The sequence below is a fragment of the Macaca mulatta genome, chromosome 15 (genome assembly GCF_049350105.2).
Source record: "Macaca mulatta isolate MMU2019108-1 chromosome 15, T2T-MMU8v2.0, whole genome shotgun sequence".
NCBI classification, from domain to species: Eukaryota; Metazoa; Chordata; class Mammalia; order Primates; family Cercopithecidae; genus Macaca; species Macaca mulatta.
The window spans coordinates 19928579-19945079 of record NC_133420.1 but is presented as its reverse complement, the minus strand read 5'-3'; the positions used below and the strand labels follow the sequence as shown (position 1 = coordinate 19945079).

Below are 16501 nucleotides of genomic sequence, written 5' to 3'. Positions count from 1 at the left end.
TTATTTAAATAACCAACCTCTTTCACTGCCTGTATTAACTGATTTGTTCTGATAACTGATACCACTTACTGCATATATTAGCTTAATTAATTGGATTAATGAGCAGTAATTAAAGCCCATTATCCTTCTTTTCCCCCAATGCATGTTTAAATCTAAGCTTTACCTTCAGGGCCTTCATCCTGGGCCAGAAGGAAGGGTGACGTTCCCCGAGAGGCCCTGTAGGAGAAGGGGTGGGGAGAGGCTGCCGTCCTGCCCCACCCTGGCCCTCTTTCATGATGGTGGCCTGGTCCTCTGCAGAGGCCTGTCTGCTCTCTGTCCCCGTCTGTTCCCTTGGGCCTTGAGGCCTGGACATATGTCCTCAAGTGGAGACCTCCCCAAGCTCTGCCACCTGCCTCTCAGCTTTTCCCCTGCCCCCGATCCCTGGCTCCCTGCCTTCCCTCTCTGAAGCCCAACTTCCTCATCTGTAAAGTGGGCACAGTATAACTACCTCCCCAGAAGGGCATGAGAAGGAGGGGTGCAAGTTCCCTGGCCCATGTGGGGTTCCTCTTGCTGTCCCAGCCTCTATCCACGAATATCGGCCACCCTCCCACCCTGCCCCTCCTGGGGGGCTGGGCTGAAGTTGCTTTCCTCCCTTTTTTTTTTTTTTTTTTTTTGAGATGGAGTCTTGCTTTGTTGCCCAGGAGTGCAGTGTCATGATCTCGGCTCACTGCAACTTCCGCCTCCCGGGTTCAAGTGATTCTCTTGCCTCAGCCTCCTAAGTAGCTGAGACTACAAGTGCGTGCCACCACGCCCGGCCAGTTTTTGTATTTTTAGTAGAGATGGGGTTTCACCACGTTGGCCGGGCTCATCTTGAACTCCTGACCTCAGGTGATCCACCTGCCTTGGCCTCCCAAAGTGCTGGGGTTACAGGCGTGAGCCCTGTGCCCAGCCTCTTTCCTTCCTTCACGCCCATCTTCACTCCTTCCTTCATGCCCATCTTCACTCACCCACTGCAGAGAAGCAACAGGCACCTGCCCGCTCTGAGCTTCTCAGTCCTTAAAGGCCCTGGGCAAAGAGAGCTGGGTGGAAAGCCCCATCTCGCCCAGGATACCAGCCATGGGGCCTGTGGGATTCCCTGCCAGGATGATTCTTGGCTTTAGTCCTGCCCCACTCCCCAAGATGGGCCACTATTGTGTCCAGCACATCCTGCTCCCTCTCCACCGTCTGGAGCCCTCAGTCTTCCTGAGCAGGCTGGGATGTCCAGCAGGAGCTCAGGACGGGCGACAGCCCTGTGAGGAGAAGGCCATTCTTCCCAGGGCAGAGCTGAGGATGCTGGGCCCTGAGAGCTGCCACCCGAGTCTCAAAACCTGCCAAAGAAGAGAGTGAAAACAAAAGGCATCTACCGAGCGCTGGCGGCTGATGGAATGCCTGTGATCTCGAAGCCCCATTTTACAGCGGAGAAAACTGAAGTTTGTAACTTGACCCAGGGCATGCAGCTGCTCAGACTAGAACCAGTTGGCCTGATGTCTAATTCTCTGCTCTGTTCCTTACATGGGTGGACCCCCCCTCCCAGATATTGGGAGCCATTTCTGGGTGGAGAGGAGGAGAAGCTAGAGAGGGAAGGCAAAGAAACAGACGAACAAAAAAATAACATTTCAACCAGAGCCCAGAACCAATGTCAGGAAGAGGAAATGGGGTGGAGCCTGAGCGGGCCCTCAGCTGAGAGGTAGGAAGTGGCGTGGCTCTGGGCAAGTCCCTCTCATCAGGCCTCAGTTTCCCCTTCTACAGCATGAGTAGCTCCTGTTTACTGGTACTTACTTGGGCCAAGCCCAGAATAAATGCTTTACCTGACATATCCCATCCTCACAGTGACTCTATGAAGCAGCTGCTGTCATTGTCCCCAATTTACTGATGGGGAAACTAAGGCTCAGAGAGGAAAAGGGACTTGCTCAAAGTCACACAGTCAGTGGGCCTCTGAGCTACTGCTGTACCTGACCCCTATCCTCCCCAGCCCTCACCCCACACAGGTCCAGCAGCCTGCAACAGGGTCCCCTGAGGGTTTGGGGGGATGTGGATCCAGCTAGGGATCGGGGGAACAGCCCATCCTTCCCAAACCAGCCCAGTTCCCACAGCCCAAGGCGTCCGGGGGTCTCAAGGACTGTGAGAAAGTCTCCACAGGAAATGAGAGCCAGGAGCAGCTGGGCCCCTTCGGAAGACAAGGACCAGCCTCCCAGAGCCTGAAGAGGCTGCACAGACGGGGCCCACCACGACCCCCTCCCCTGGTGGGTAATCGCTACCAGATGCCCGGCAGCTGACGTCACCCTGCAGGGCCGAGAGGGTCGTGGGACTCTGGGGAGAGTTGGGAATTCCTGGACCAGAATCAACATTCCAAAAGGAAATGGGGTGGGGGGTGGGGGAATATCCTGGCCTGTTTTCAGTGCCTGGCACCAGGTCTGTGGCAGGGGCAACACAGGGTACCCCTGGTTCTCAAGTCTCCGTTTCCTTCCAAACAGCCCCTTGGGAGTGAGGGTCGGAGCTTGGATCTTCAGGTGGGAGGCAAAGGACACTCAGATGAGGCACTAAAAAGCGACACAGAACAGCAATCAGATTATCCTAAAAGTTCAAGGCTGCCACAAGCTATGATCGAGCCACTGCACTCCAGCCTAGGCAACAGAATGAGACCCTGTCTCAAAAAAATATCAAACACAGAAAAGATCCTCCTAAAAAAAGGTCTTTTAGAAACATAAGTCATAGTGGGGTCTGTCGCTGTTCAAGGCCAGCAATGGCTCCCGTTTTGCTCAGAGCCAAAGCCAGGTCCTCGCTGGGCCCTTCCAGGCCCTATGTTATCTGTGCTCATTTCCATCCCAGCCTCCCAGACCACCCCTCCCTGTCCTCCCCACCTTGCTCTGCCCCAGCCACACTGGTCTCTGCTGTTCCCCAAATATGCCGCCTCAGGGCCTTTATACTTGCTGTTCCCTGGGCCTGGTGTGCTCCTTCCCAGACAGCAAGAGGGTCTGTCCCTTCGTCTCCTTTGTTCAAATGTCACTTCCTCACTGAGCCTTTCTTTCTGGTTAACCTTCTTTTTTTTTTTTTTTTTTTTTTTGAGACGGAGTCTTGCTCTGTCACCCAGGCTGGAGTGCAGTGGCCGGATCTCAGCTCACTGCAAGCTTCGCCTCCCGGGTTTACGCCATTCTCCTGCCTCAGCCTCCCGAGTAGCTGGGACTACAGGCGCCCGCCACCTCGCCTGGCTATTTTTTTGTATTTTTTAGTAGAGACGGGGTTTCACCGTGTTAGCCGGGATCGTCTCTCGATCTCCTGACCTCGTGATCCGCCCATCTCGGCCTCCCAAAGTGCTGGGATTACAGGCTTGAGCCACCGCGCCCGGCCGTTAACCTTCTTAAATTGGCACCGCCAGCCACTCCCTCCTTTCGCCAACCAATTCTAGAGCGGATTTTAAATTTTCTCGATAAGTCTTTTCTCTTCTAGTCAACCACAGAACTCATTTATCTTGTCTATCATCTGTCTCCCCTGCCCTGGAATGGGGACTCCCTGAGGGCAGGGTTTTGTCTGCCATGCTCACCGCTATCTCCCAGAACCTAGAACAGTGTCTGAGGCATAGCTGTACCTCAGTCAATATGAAAATGAATATCATTCCAACTCAACTGACTGCATCACCTCAAGCAAGTTATTAGCCTCACAAAAATCTCAATGTCTTCATCTGCAAAATGGGTTCCTTTCCAGGGGGTCATGGGAAGTCATTTGAAATAATGGTAGAAAAAGCTGGCTGGGGCCGGGCGCGGTGGCTCAAGCCTGTAATCCCAGCACTTTGGGAGGCCGAGACGGGCGGATCACAAGGTCAGGAGATCGAGACCATCCTGGCTAACACGGTGAAACCCCGTCTCTACTAAAAACACAAAAAATTAGCCGGGCGAGGTGGCGGCGCCTGTGGTCCCAGCTACTCGGGAGGCTGAGGCAGGAGAATGGCGGGTACCCGGGAGGCGGAGCTTGCAGTGAGCTGAGATCCGGCCACTGCACTCCAGCCTGGGCGACAGAGCGAGACTCCGTCTCAAAAAAAAAAAAAGAAAAAGAAAAAGCTGGCTGGGCGCGGTGGCTCACGCCTGTAATCCCAGCATTTTGGGAGGCAGAGGCGGGCAGATCACCTGAGGTCAGGAGTTCGAGATCAGCCTGACCAACATGGAGAAACTCCGTCTCTACTAAAAATACAAAAAAAAAAAAAAAAAATTAGCCAGGCGTGGTGGCACATGCCTGTAATCCCAGCTACTCAGGAGGCTGAGGCAGGAGAAATGCTTGAACCCAGGAGGCGGAGGTTGCAGAGAGCCGAGATCACGCCATTGCACTCCAGCCTGGACAACAAGAGTGAAACTCCATCTCAAAAAAATAAATAAATAAATAAAGAAAAGAAAAGAAAAAGCTTTGAGATCTTTACTTGCAGGAGGGGAAATGTGACCTAGTGGTGAAGAGCTTGGGCTTAGGAGCTAGTCAGGCCTGGGATCAAAGAGTCAGGCCTGACACCCAATTTCTCTGTGACCCCAGGAGAGTCCCTTCCCCTCTCTGAGCCTCAGTCTCCTCACTGGCAAAATGGAGCAAGTAGAGGCTCCCACCTCACAGGCCCCATGAGCTAGACAACAGGTGCTCGCTTGCTGTCAGCTGGTGATCATGCCTGGCAGGACCCTCGCCTGACAATTCCAGTGTGGGTGGGCATGGGGTAGGGAGTGCTGGGGCTTCCTGTCCTTCTCCAGGCTTCTGCTTCCTCCTCTGTAAGATGGATTGAAGAGCGAGGGTGCCTCTCTGGGACCTGCAGAAGACTGAGGGTCCTTGGGAGGTAGGCTAGGCTGGTGCTTTCTTTTTTTTTGAGGGGGGGCTAAAGGTCCCTCCTCCCTCCTTCCTCTTCATCCCCATGATCTCACCAGGGAACAGGACACCAGGAAACCCCTGCAGCCTCACCTTTTCCCCTTCCTTCCTCCTGCTCCAGGTGCACCCTGCCTCCCCAGGGGTGGGGGAGGGACAGTCTCCCCAGCTTAGGCCTGGGACAGCCTCCTCTAGACATTCAGGAACAGGGCCCCCGAACTTGCTCACTAGCAATTCCCTAATGTCCTCCTCCCCAAACTGGATGGATCCTCCGAGACCATCTCAGGCCCATCTGAACCACTGGGGAGACTGAGGACCAGAGTGGGGCAGGGCTAATCTGAGATCTCACGGACCAGACTGCTCCCCCAACTCCAGGGCACAGGGCTGAGGTTCAGGGACTTCTGGAAGGAATGTTCAACCGTGAGCCACCAGTGCAGATGGAGCACTGGGTCCCGGGGCACCAGAAGGGGGCTCAATCTGGTCTGCTAACCCCATCCTCCTCGGGACACTCCAGATGCTGGAGGGCAAGAGTCTCTCCATTTCCTTGGTCAGCTCCTGGCTAAGCATGATGCCGGAAGCACTGCTAGGCCCACCAGGGCTCTGTCCACAGAGCAAGAAGGCTTGGGCTGGGTCCTGGACTTGCCATTCTCAGCGGCCCTAGCCCTGCTGGAGAGGGATGTGTTGCCCAGGTGTTAAAAGCATGGGCCAGGAAGCTGGGATTAAACCCTGATTCTGACGCTCACCGGCTGTGTCAAACGCGGCAGGCAAGTCTTTCTTTCCTCATCTATAAAATGGGGGTGATAATAGTACCTCTCTCCTGGAGCTGTTGTGTAGAGTAGATAAGCAGATGCCTGACCTGCGGTGATAAAATTACACCCAAAGAAAGCTGGCTTAGAAAAGTCCCTGATGCTAACCCCACCCCCAAATTTGTCAGTTGCCCCAGGGGTGCAGATTTCCTCCTTCGACCTCTCCTGCTCTCCGCTGGCCCTCCTCAGGCCCAGCTCGGTCACTCACCCTCGGGACCCCAGCGCGGGGCACCTTCGGCCCACAGCAGTCATGCTTCCCCCGCTGTCGCCGCCTGCAGCCCGGGGACCTGCTAAGCTCAGCGGCTCCCGCCTTTCTCAGGCCACGGGGCTGCGGAGTTCAGTGCCGGATTCCGGGGGCGGAGACTGACCTGTAGACCACGCCCCCCAGACACGCCCCTGCGCTCCTTGCCTGGCCCGGCTCCACCGCCTACTCCACAGGCAGGGAAGGACGCTCCCCGCCTCGGACACGGCCCTCCGCCTCGGACACGGCCCTCCGCCTCCGGTCTCGCTCCGCCTCCGGTCTCGCTCCGCCCCCTCCCCATCAGTCCGTTTGGGAAGGCCGCGCCCCCTAGCACACCCCTCCGCCTCGCCCGCCAGGCACCGAAGCTCGCTTCCCCAACAGCTCTCCGCGCAGCCTGGGTTAGGCCACGCCCCTATACACGCCCTCAACTCCGCCTCTCTTCGCCCCACCCCGGCCCGCCCCGCTCCCGCGAAACTCGGCTTCCCTGAGTGGGAGGAGCCAGGCCTCTGGTGCAGTCTCATACCTTGGGGTGCCTTAGAACGCCCCAGGACCCATCATCCAGCCCTCTCCCCTACATACAATCCTTGGTCCTCTACTCCCGAATGAGGGCGAATGTAGGAGGGGATGGCAGAAGGCAGCCAGAGATGGTGGAAAAACATGAGTTCTATTAATCGTAAATATAGCGTTCCCATTTACTGAGTGCAGCATGCCAGCCACTGTGTTGAGATTTTACAGGTATGTTATTCTTGAATCCTCAACACAACCCGACCAGGTAGGCGCTATTGTTATGTTCATTTATCAGATGAGAAACTGAGGCTCCAAGAGAGGAGCAGATTTGTCCACTCATGCAGCCAGTAAGAGGCAGAATCTGGACTGGATTCATTCTACCCCTGTACATGGTCCTCTTCACTGATCAGGGGTCTAGGCAATTACAGCTCAGAGACAGAGGCTGTGCTTGGTGTCTCAGCAAAAAGCTGCTCAAGAAAGTTACCAAAAAAAGAAAGAAAGAAAGAGAGAGAGAGAGAGAAAGAAAGAAAGAAAGGAGGTCCCAGAACTGGCCCTACAATTACTTTTGCTCAGCTGGCTTTTGTGATTTATTTATTTTTTTTTTAGTTGGAGTCTCGCTCTGTCACCCAGGCTGGAGTGCAATGGCGCGATCTTGGCTCACTGCAACCTCTGCCTCCCAGGTTCAAGCAATTCTCCTGCCTCAGCTTCCCCAGTAGCTGGGATTACAGGTGTGCGCCACCACGCCCGGCTAATTTTTGTATTTTTAGTAGAGATAGGGTTACACCATGTTGGTCGGGCTGGTCTCTTTGGCCAGGCTGGTCTCAAACTCCTGACCTCGTGATCCGCCTATCTCGGCCACCCAAAGTGTTGGGATTACAGGCGTGAGCCACTGCGCCTGGCCAGCTGACTTTTTTTCTTTATTTCGACAGGCACATGTGACTGGTGTGGTTGATACAAAGGTTCTAAGGATTGAAAAGTTGGGGACACCTTTGGCTGGGATTGAGGGGTCTCCCGGGATGTGAAAGACATGGCCCTAGGGTTGAGAAGGTGGTGAGTCCAATGTGGTACATAAGTGTGCAGCCTCTGGAGGCAAGCAGATTCTGCTCAAATCCCAGCTCTGTGTAACCTTGGTTGAGTCTCAGTTTCCCAATCTGTAAATGGGGCTAATAATTGAATCTTTTTTTTTTTTTTTCCGAGAGTGAGTCTTGCTCTGTCGCCGAGTCTGGAGCACAGTGGCATGATCTCGGCTCACTGCAACCTCCACCTCCCGAGTTCAAGCAATTCTCATGCCTCCACCTCCTGAGTAACTGGGATTACAGGCACATGCCACCACGCCCTGCTAGTTTTTGTTTTTTTTTTTTTTTTTTTTTTTTTGAGACGGAGTCTCGCTGTGTCTCCCAGGCTGGAGTGCAGTGGCCAGATCTCAGCTCACTGCAAGCTCCGCCTCCCGGGTTCACGCCATTCTCCCGCCTCAGCCTCCCAAGTAGCTGGGACTACAGGCGCCCGCCACCACGCCTGGCTAGTTTTTTTTTTTTGTATTTTTAGTAGAGATGGGGTTTCACCATGTTAGCCAGGATAGTCTCGATCTCCTGACCTCGTGATCCACCCGCCTCGGCCTCCCAAAGTGCTGGGATTACAGGCTTGAGCCACTGCGCCCGGCCTAGTTTTTGTATTTTTAGTAGAGATGGGGTTTCACCATGTTGGCCAGGCTGGTCTCAAACTCCTAGCCTCTCAAAATACTGGGATTACAGGCATGAGCCACCGCACCCAGCCTTAATGACTGAATCTTCTACTGAGTTTTCAGAGAGATATTTGTTCTGATACCCAGTAAAAATGCTTACTAAATGGGAGCTATTGTCTTATTATCACAATTTGTATTTTTGCATGAACTCAACTCACCCTATAACCAAACTAAACTAACAAATCAAATGGTTTTCTAGACTAGGTGGAGGTATTGTCCAGCAGAACTAATGGTGACGATTTGGGTGAGGGGGTTCAGGGCAGGGATCTAGTGACTGGGTTTAGGATCCATCCAGCAGCTGAGGGCCCATGCTAGAGGCTGACTGGGGCTTTGGAGGCAGGGGGGTCTCGGTTCACATGCTGGCTTTGTCATTGGCAAATGTGCACCCTGACTGAGGCAGATGACATTACCATGTGAATCTCAGCTTCCTCATCTGTCCTATGGAAACGGTAACAGTCTCGCCTTGCCAGTTTTATTTTGCTAATTACAAGTAAAGGGCTTATCACAGTGCCTGGTCTACAGTAAGCACCTGGTCAATGTGTAGGTTTTTTTCTTTTTAACCCAGATGTGTACTGGGTTTAAAAGAAGCCCAGGCGTGGTGGCTCATGCCTGTAATCCCAGCACTTTGGGAGGCCAAGGCGGGCAGATCACCTGAGGTCAGGAGTTCGAGGCCAGCCTGGCCAACATGGTGAAACCCTGTCTCTACTAAAAATACAAAAATTAGCCGGGCGTGGTGACTGGCGCCTGTAGTCCCAGCTACTCAGGGGGCTGAGGCAGGAGAATCGTTTGAACCCGGGAGGCAGAGGTTGCAGTGAGCCAGGATCATACCACTGCACTCCAGCCTGAGAGACAGAGCAACACTCTGTGTCAAAAAGAAAAAAAGAAAAGAAAAGAAAAACCAGAAGCCATCCCTGCAGGTCCCAACCAGTCCCTAGGCACCTACCTTTCTGAGTGCACGTCCCTGGGAGGTCTCTCCTCTTCTGTGTCTCCTGTGGGGACCTCGGGCTTTCTGATGGGGTCTACCTCCACTGCTGAAGGGTTGGGTTCCACTGCTGGGATGTCCTCTAGAGGGCCGTTGGCCTTCACCATCACCTCCTTGGCTGCCTCCAAGCCTGGGGGGTCGGGTACACCTCGGGGTACCAGGTTGGGCTTGGGACCCACCTCCTGGGCCTGCCGGACAGCCTGTGAGTTCTGTGCTTTCTTGATGCTGGGGCGAGGCATGGTGCCCATGTGGCTGTACATGTCACTGGAGCGGGCATAGGCTGGGGGACTCTTGGGCACCGTCACCATGTCATCCTGCGTGGCTTCAAAGATGTCAGGCTCCAAATGGGACTGCCTACTGATGGGAGCTAAGGATCGTCTCAGAGTGAAGGACCGAGGGAGGTTGGAGAGACTCCCAAAGCCCTTGAACTTGAAGAACTCTAGCAGAGGGGAAGGGAAGGAAAAGAAGGTAATGACAATGTCAACATCAGTAATAATAATGAACAATTCCTGCAGTTTCACTCAGTGAGGGGCTAAAGAGGGCTGGGGGCTTCCTGGATACCCCTTCTAATTGTTAACACACCCCTGGAAGTGGTATAAGATGGGAGCTTTGGGATCACATAGTCCTGGACTTGAATTCCTGCTCTTTCACATCCTAGCTGTGTGACCTTAGGCAAGTCACTTGACCTCTCTGAGCTGAACCTCATTCTCCACATCAGTAAAATAGAGATTCCAACACCTACCTCCTAGGGCAATGTGAGAATTAAATAAAAGCTTAGGCCAGGCATGGTGGCTCACGCCTGTAATCCCAGCACTTTGGGAGGCTGATGCGGGTGGATCACCTGAGGTCAGGAGTTCGAGACCAGCCTGGACAACATAGCAAGACCCTGTCTCTACAAAAAATAAAAAAGTAAGGCTGGGTGCCGTGGTTCACGCCTGTGATCCCAGCACTTTGGGAGGCTGAGGCAGGTGGATCACCTGAGGTCAGGAGTTTGAGACCAGCCCGGTCAACATGGTGAAACCCTGTCTGTACTAAAAATACAAAAGTTAGCCAGGCATGGTGGTGCATGTCTGTAATCCCAGCTACTTGGGAGGCTGAGGCAGGATAATTGCCTGAACCCTGAAGGTGGAGGTTGCAGTGAGCCGAGATTGCACCATTGCACTCCAACCTGGGTGACAAGAGTGAGACTCCATCTCTAAATAAATAAATAAATAAATAAATAAAGTTAGCTGGATGTGCTGGTGTGTGCCTGTAATCCCAGCTAGTTGGGAGGCTGAGGCAGGAGGATGGCTTAAGCCCAGGAGTTCAAGATTGCCGTGCACTATGATGGCACCACTGCACTCCAGTCTGGGCGACAGAGCAAGAACCTGTCTCTAATAGTAATAATTATTTATGTATTTATTATTTTTTCTTTTGAGACAGGGTCTCGCTCTGTCACCCAGGCTGGAGTGCAGTGGTGCAATCTTGGCTCACTGCAACCTCCACTTCCTGGGTTAAAGTGATTCTCCTGCCTCAGCCTCCCGAGTAGCTGGGATTACAGGCACGTGCCACCACGCCCGGCTGATTTTTGTACTTTTAGTAGAGACAGGGTTTCACCATGTTGGCCAGGCTGGTCTCAAACTCCTGACCTCAAGGGATCCACCCACCTCAGCCTCCAAAAGTGTTGGGATTACAGGGGTGAGCCACCGCGCCCGGCCACTGATAATAATAATTTTAAAATTTCTGAAAATGATTCTGCATTTGCAAACATGTGCTGCAAGAATTCTCAGCATAACTCGGTGACACAGTTTAATTCCCATTTTCCAGATGTAAAAATTGAGATTGAGAGCAGTGTAATGAACTGAGGTCACGCTGCTGGTAAGTGGAGCAGGTATTCGTGTTTTGTGCTCGTATCGGGGGTTGGGGCGTGTTCCAGCCAGCCTCTGTGCACCTAGGGTGGGGGTAGAATGAGGAGGGGGTTGTTGCGAGCCTAAGGGTCGCACTGTCTGTGGTTCTCTCCTTCCTGTCAGCTGAGCCCAGCTCCAGACTCAAGAGGAACGGCTGGGGTGATACCATCTCCTGGTTTCCACAGGGGTGCATGTGAGTTCCCTACCCCTGCCCTCAGCTGTGGGACTGCCCCTTCTCACAGCCACCACCAACTGACTTCCCCATAGCCCCCAGATGAGCAAAAAGGAAAAACTCTAGCATTTTCCACGTCCTCAGCATCCTCCACCTCCTCAGCTGCTCGCACCCACGCTGGGATGCAGGTAGGATGCCCCCAGTTGACAAGGGAGGAAACTGAGGTCCAGGGATGGGGAGGGACTCCCCCAGGGTCACACAGCAAGGCCACGGCTGAGCCTGGACACAGACTAAGCCTGGCACAGCTGGGTCAGTGCTCAGGGGTTTGTGTCCCAGCCCTGCTGGCCCCATTTGGTTATTGCCTTGGTCTCCCGAGAAACGTGGTCGCAAATGTGGCCGCTCTGCCCTTCCGCTGCATGCGGTGGGGGTGGAAATTGCATCAGTGGCCAGAGGGAGGACCCCCAACCACCTTCTTTCTCAGCATCATTGGTTTTGCCTCCTGGGCACCAGGCGTTTGGAGGAGATAGTGGGGGCCGGGAGGGAAACTGAGGCCCAGAGTCCAGGGTCTGGGATTGGGCCCTGCTCAATAGCCAGTGTGACCTCAGGCAAGTCTCCGGGCCTCAGCATTGCCCTCTGGGAAATGCAGTCATAATCGCTGCCCTTTACACCACCTGTCCCCCACCCTGGTGGGGTCAGATCAAAGGAATCAGGAGACAGAAAAAGTTTGCTGGGACTGGGAAGGACAGACACAGGAAAACAGAGCAGTGGGCCAGTGTGGCCCCTCACCCTGGAGCCTGGTTCTAGTAGCTCTGGGCTCTTTCCCTACCCAAATGTCGGCTCCCAGCCTCACTGCTGTTGGGAATGTGGGACAGCATCCCAGGACACCCCCATCCCCCTGCTGCCCCAGTAACTGCCCACCTGGGATCCCATGACACCCCCATCCCCCTACCTGGGATCCCATGACACCCTCATTCCCCTGCCACCCCAGTAACTCCCCACCTGGGATCCCATAACACCCCCATCCCCCTGCCGCCCCAGTAACTCCCCACCTGGGATTCCATGACACCTCCATCCCCCTGCGCCCCAGTAACTCCCCACCTGGGATCCCATGTGAGCCCAGGCCTGTGGGCAGGCGATGGAGTGTGCGAAGGCCTCCCCTGCCCAGCTGCGAGGTCAGAGACAGCCAGAGACACAGTGGACTGCAGAGATCGAGAGACACGGTGGGGAGACAAAGAGACAGAGACAAGAGAAGCACAGAGATGGAGAACGAAGTCAATGAGTCAGAGAGAGAGAGAGAGATGCTGGGCCAGAATGACAGCTAGAAAGCCACGGGGACGCCCAGAAGCGGAGACGTCTGCAGAGAGACAGTGATGGACAAAGAGAAAGAGAAACAAGGCTGGAAATAGGAGGATCGCTTGAGCCCAGGAGATAGAGACCAGCCTGGGCAACAAAGTGAGACCCCACCCCGGCCTCTACAAAAAAAACAAAAAAATCAATTTTATTGTTTACTTATTTTTTTATATTTACTGATTTTTTGAGATGCAGTCTTGCTGTGTCGCCCAGGTTGGAGTGCAGTGGTGCAATCTCACTGCAATCTCCACCTCCCGGGTTCAAGCGTTTCTTCTGCCTCAACCTCTTGAGTAGCTGGGATTACAGGTGCTTGCCACCACACCCAGCTAATTTTTTGTATTTTTAGTAGAGATGGGTTTCACCACATTGGCCAGGCTGGTCTCGAACTCCTGACCTCAGGTGATCCCCCGTCCTCGGCCTCCCAAAGTGCTGGGATTACAGGCGTGAGCCACCACCGCACCCACCCAAAAAAAAAAAGTTAAATTGTGCCTGGAGTCCTAACTACTTGCCTACTAGCTACTTAAGAGGCTGAGGTGGGAGGATCACTTGAGCCTGGGAGGTCAAGACTGCAGTGAGCCGAGATTGTGCCACTGCACCCCAGCCTGGGTGACAGAGACACTGGCGTCCAAAGGTAAAAAACAAAAAAAGTAAAACAGTGAGAGAGAGAGAAACGGAAATGAAGACAGTGATGAAGAAACAGATGCAGAGAGAGGCCCAGAGGACAGCCAGGGATGGAGGACAGTGAAGACGGCACCCCGCACTCACTGAACTTTTTGCTGGTCTTCTTGGTCCCCTCTGTCATCTTGGCAAGTTGTGTGAAGCCCTTGGCCAGCTTGCGAGTGGCCGCTCAAGGCTCTGGACATCAAAGTTGAGGTGCCTCTCCCACCTCCCCTTCCCCTTTCTCTCACTCGCTTCCTCTGTGTATTTTTAAACCAGTGAAACTCCCACAGCTCCACCCTCCCCACCCTCTCCGCAGGGGGCGGGGGCTGGGGCCTCTCCTAGCCCCAGCCCCTGTGGGCCGCCTCCTTGGCCTCAGCAGCAGGGGCAGGGGGCAGACCGCAAGCCCGTGGGACCTGGAAGGTCTAAGGAGCAGGCCGCAGGCTCTGGGAACAGAGCCCAGTGGGCTGGGGGCCGCTGGGGACCTGCCAACAGCTGTCAGGGGGCCTGGCCGTCGGGCTGGGAAGGTGAGGGGAGTCAGGCCTGTGTGCAGGGCAGTTGCTTCTCAGCCTCTCTACCCAGGAGAGGGACTGGCAGCCGCAGATTGGAGAGAGCTGTGATCAGGCCTGTGGACTCTGGGCCACCCAGACCCAAGTTCCACCCTTGGCTGGCCATTTTGCCACGGTGTGATGTCCTCCCTGTGAACCGGGGGTACTTGCGGTGCTCACTTCACCAGCTTCAGCCGTTGGTGTAGGGCCTGGCACAGAATCGGTGCCTACCAAAGCACAGTCACCGCTTTCCAAGCTATCAGGGAGATGTCATCATGTGGTCCACTGTACCCACTGGACAGAGATGGTGAAACCGAGGCACAGAGAGGCAGAGGGATTCCCCCACGTAACACAGCTGGTTGCTGGCCCAGACTGGGTCACAACTCTCCCTTCTAGGCCCCTTAACCCATGGGCTGGTGCCTTTCCACACTACAAACTTACCGTGTGTGCAGGCTCAGGTGGGCAGACCAAGATGAGGAAATGCAACCTCCCCTCCATGGTCATTATGAACATCTGCAAAGGGTGTCAGCAGCTGCTGGGGCTTGGGGCGGGGCCCAAGACCCAGGGCTTCCAATCCCAGCTACTTCCACCTCCGAAGCTTCGGTCACCTGATTTCTAGAATGGGGAGAAGTGGGAGGTATGCAGCCAACCTGCAGGGGTTTTGGCATTTTATCTTGGACCCCAGGATGGCAACCCGGGCTGTGAGAGGAGTCCACTGCCATCTGATAGGGCACTTCCTGCATCCTCCATTAACAGTAACAGCCCCAGGGCGGGCATGGTGGCTCACACCTACCATCCCAGCATCTTGGGAGGCGGAGGCGGGTGGATCACCTGAGGTCAGGGGTTCGAGCACAGCCTGGCCAACATAGTGAAACCTCGTCTCTATTAAAAATACATTTTAAAAAATTAGCCGGGTGTGGTGGTGCGCACCTGTATCCCCAGCTACTCGGGAGGCTGAGGCAGGAGAATTGCTTGAACCAGGGAGGCAAAAGTTGCAGTGAGCCAAGATCGCACCACTGCACCCCAGCCTGGTGACAGAGGGAGACCCTATCTCAAAAAAAAAAAAAAAAGGCCAGGCGCAGTGGCTTGCACCTGTAATCCCAGCACTTTGGGAGGCCCAGGTGGGTGGATCACGAGGTCAGGGGTTCGAGACCAGCCTGATCAACATAGTGAAACCCTGTCTGTGCTAAAAATACAAAAATTAGCTGGGCATGGTGGCGGGCGCCTGTAATCCCAGCTACTTGGGAGGCTGAGGCAGGAGAATTGCTTGAACCAGAGAGGCAGAGGTTGCAGTGAGCCGAGATCGTGCCACTGCACTCCAGTCTGGGCGACAGAGCAAGACTCCGTCTCAAAACACACACACAAAAAAGCAGAGGCAGACAATGGACAGACCGACAACCAAGTGTCCTAACTCCCCGGCTGGTATCCCCTAGCGGAAGATAGAAGGTAAGTCCCCAGCTTCTCTCCTGGGAGGGGGTTGCAGTGTGACTTGGGTTAGCTGCCAAGGCTATGCTGCTTCCTGGCCAGGCCTGCTCCTGACTTGCTATGTGATCCCGCACAAGACACTTTGCCTCTCTGGGCCACAGTTTCCTCATCTGTGAAATGCACCCACCGCAGCCCCCACTTCCTTGGGTTGTTGGGAGGGTGAGAGAGGCAAACGCAGGTCCAGCCTCCGCGAGCCCTGGCTGTGGCTGCTGAGAGATAGGCACAGATAAGGGGCAGATTGGCACAGGACGGGGAATCCTGACAGGCATGCACAAGGCATGAGACCTGGGAATCCCAACCACAGAGATGCTGTGTTGCTGCGGCAGAGGCACCTCGTCAGTGCTGGGGCCCGTCTGCTCTTGGCCCGGGCGCCAGGGCAGTTTCTGGCACCCCTAGGAGAATGAATAGGGCTCAGTGTGGTGGCTCCGCTGAGCTCAGAGCCCCCTTTGTGCTGCCTGGAGTGGCCGTTAGGAGTGCAGCCGAGGACCTGCCGGCGGGTGGCTGTCCTGCGGTAGCTCTTCAGCTTGCCCTGCCCTGAACATCCCTGAGTGCTTTCCGACCTCCAGGCCTTTTGCTCAGGCTGGCCCCACCCGCCTCAGGCTTTTACCTCCTTGGGATCCCTCCAGGTTGACTTGAGGCTATAGGGCCCTAGGATCCCTGAATTCATTTCTTTCTTTCTTTTTTTTTTGACAAGAGTCTTAAAAAAACTACAGACAGAAACTTAAAAAAAAAAAAGGTCTGGCCGGGCGCGGTGGCTCACGCCTGTAATCCCAGCACTTTGAGAGGCCGAGTCAGGCGGATCACGAGGTCAGGAGATTGCGATCATCCTGGCTAACACAGTGAAACCCCGTCTCTACTAAAAATACAAAAAAAATTAGCGGGACGCGGTGGCGGGCGCCTGTAGTCCCAGCTATTGGGAAGGCTGAGGCAGGAGAATGGCGTGAACCTGGGAGGCGGAGCTGGCCGTGAACCAAGATCGCGCCACTGCACTCCAGCCTGAGGGACAGAGCGAGACTCCATCTCAATTAAAAAAAAAAAGGAGCTCCAGGCTAGAGTTCAGTGGTGCTATCTTAGCACCACAACCTCCGCCTTCTGGGTTTAAGGAATTCTCCTACCTTGACCTCCCTAGTAGCTGAGATTACAGGCGCGCCCCACCATGCCCGGCTATTTATTTATTTATTTATTTTTTAGTAGAGGCGGGGTTTCACTATGTTGGTCAGGCTGGTCTCGAACTCCTGATCTCAGGTGATCCTCCAGCTTCAGCCTCCCAAAGTGTTG

General features: G+C 54.5%; 1 protein-coding gene and 1 long non-coding RNA gene across 17 annotated transcripts in view; one reads left to right on the top strand and one right to left on the bottom strand.

The window, feature by feature from the left end:
• Nucleotides 1-16501, bottom strand: part of SH2D3C (SH2 domain containing 3C) — a 51173-nt gene that overhangs the window by 30236 nt on the left and 4436 nt on the right. For 5 of the 16 annotated variants that reach the window (XR_013405445.1, XM_028834788.2, XM_077967638.1 and 2 more), the window contains exons 1-2: nt 13299-13502; nt 9087-9564 (exon numbers count right to left, since the gene is read on the bottom strand). Coding sequence is in view for 8 of the 16 variants with exons in the window: in XM_028834788.2 (XP_028690621.2) it covers nt 9087-9564; nt 13299-13335 (515 nt within the window). In the remaining 8 variants the exon portion in view is untranslated. Of the gene's footprint in view, nt 1-2407; nt 2559-5591; nt 5705-5834; nt 6330-9049; nt 9565-13298; nt 13503-14179; nt 14354-16501 lie in introns of those variants that run through there. The other 11 variants (XM_077967647.1, XM_077967648.1, XM_028834789.2 and 8 more) reach the window with 11 other exon arrangements.
• LOC144335076 (uncharacterized) lies at nt 7578-9392 on the top strand. Its single transcript, XR_013405516.1, has 2 exons — nt 7578-7814; nt 8997-9392. It is a non-coding gene; the product is annotated as an uncharacterized LOC144335076 (long non-coding RNA).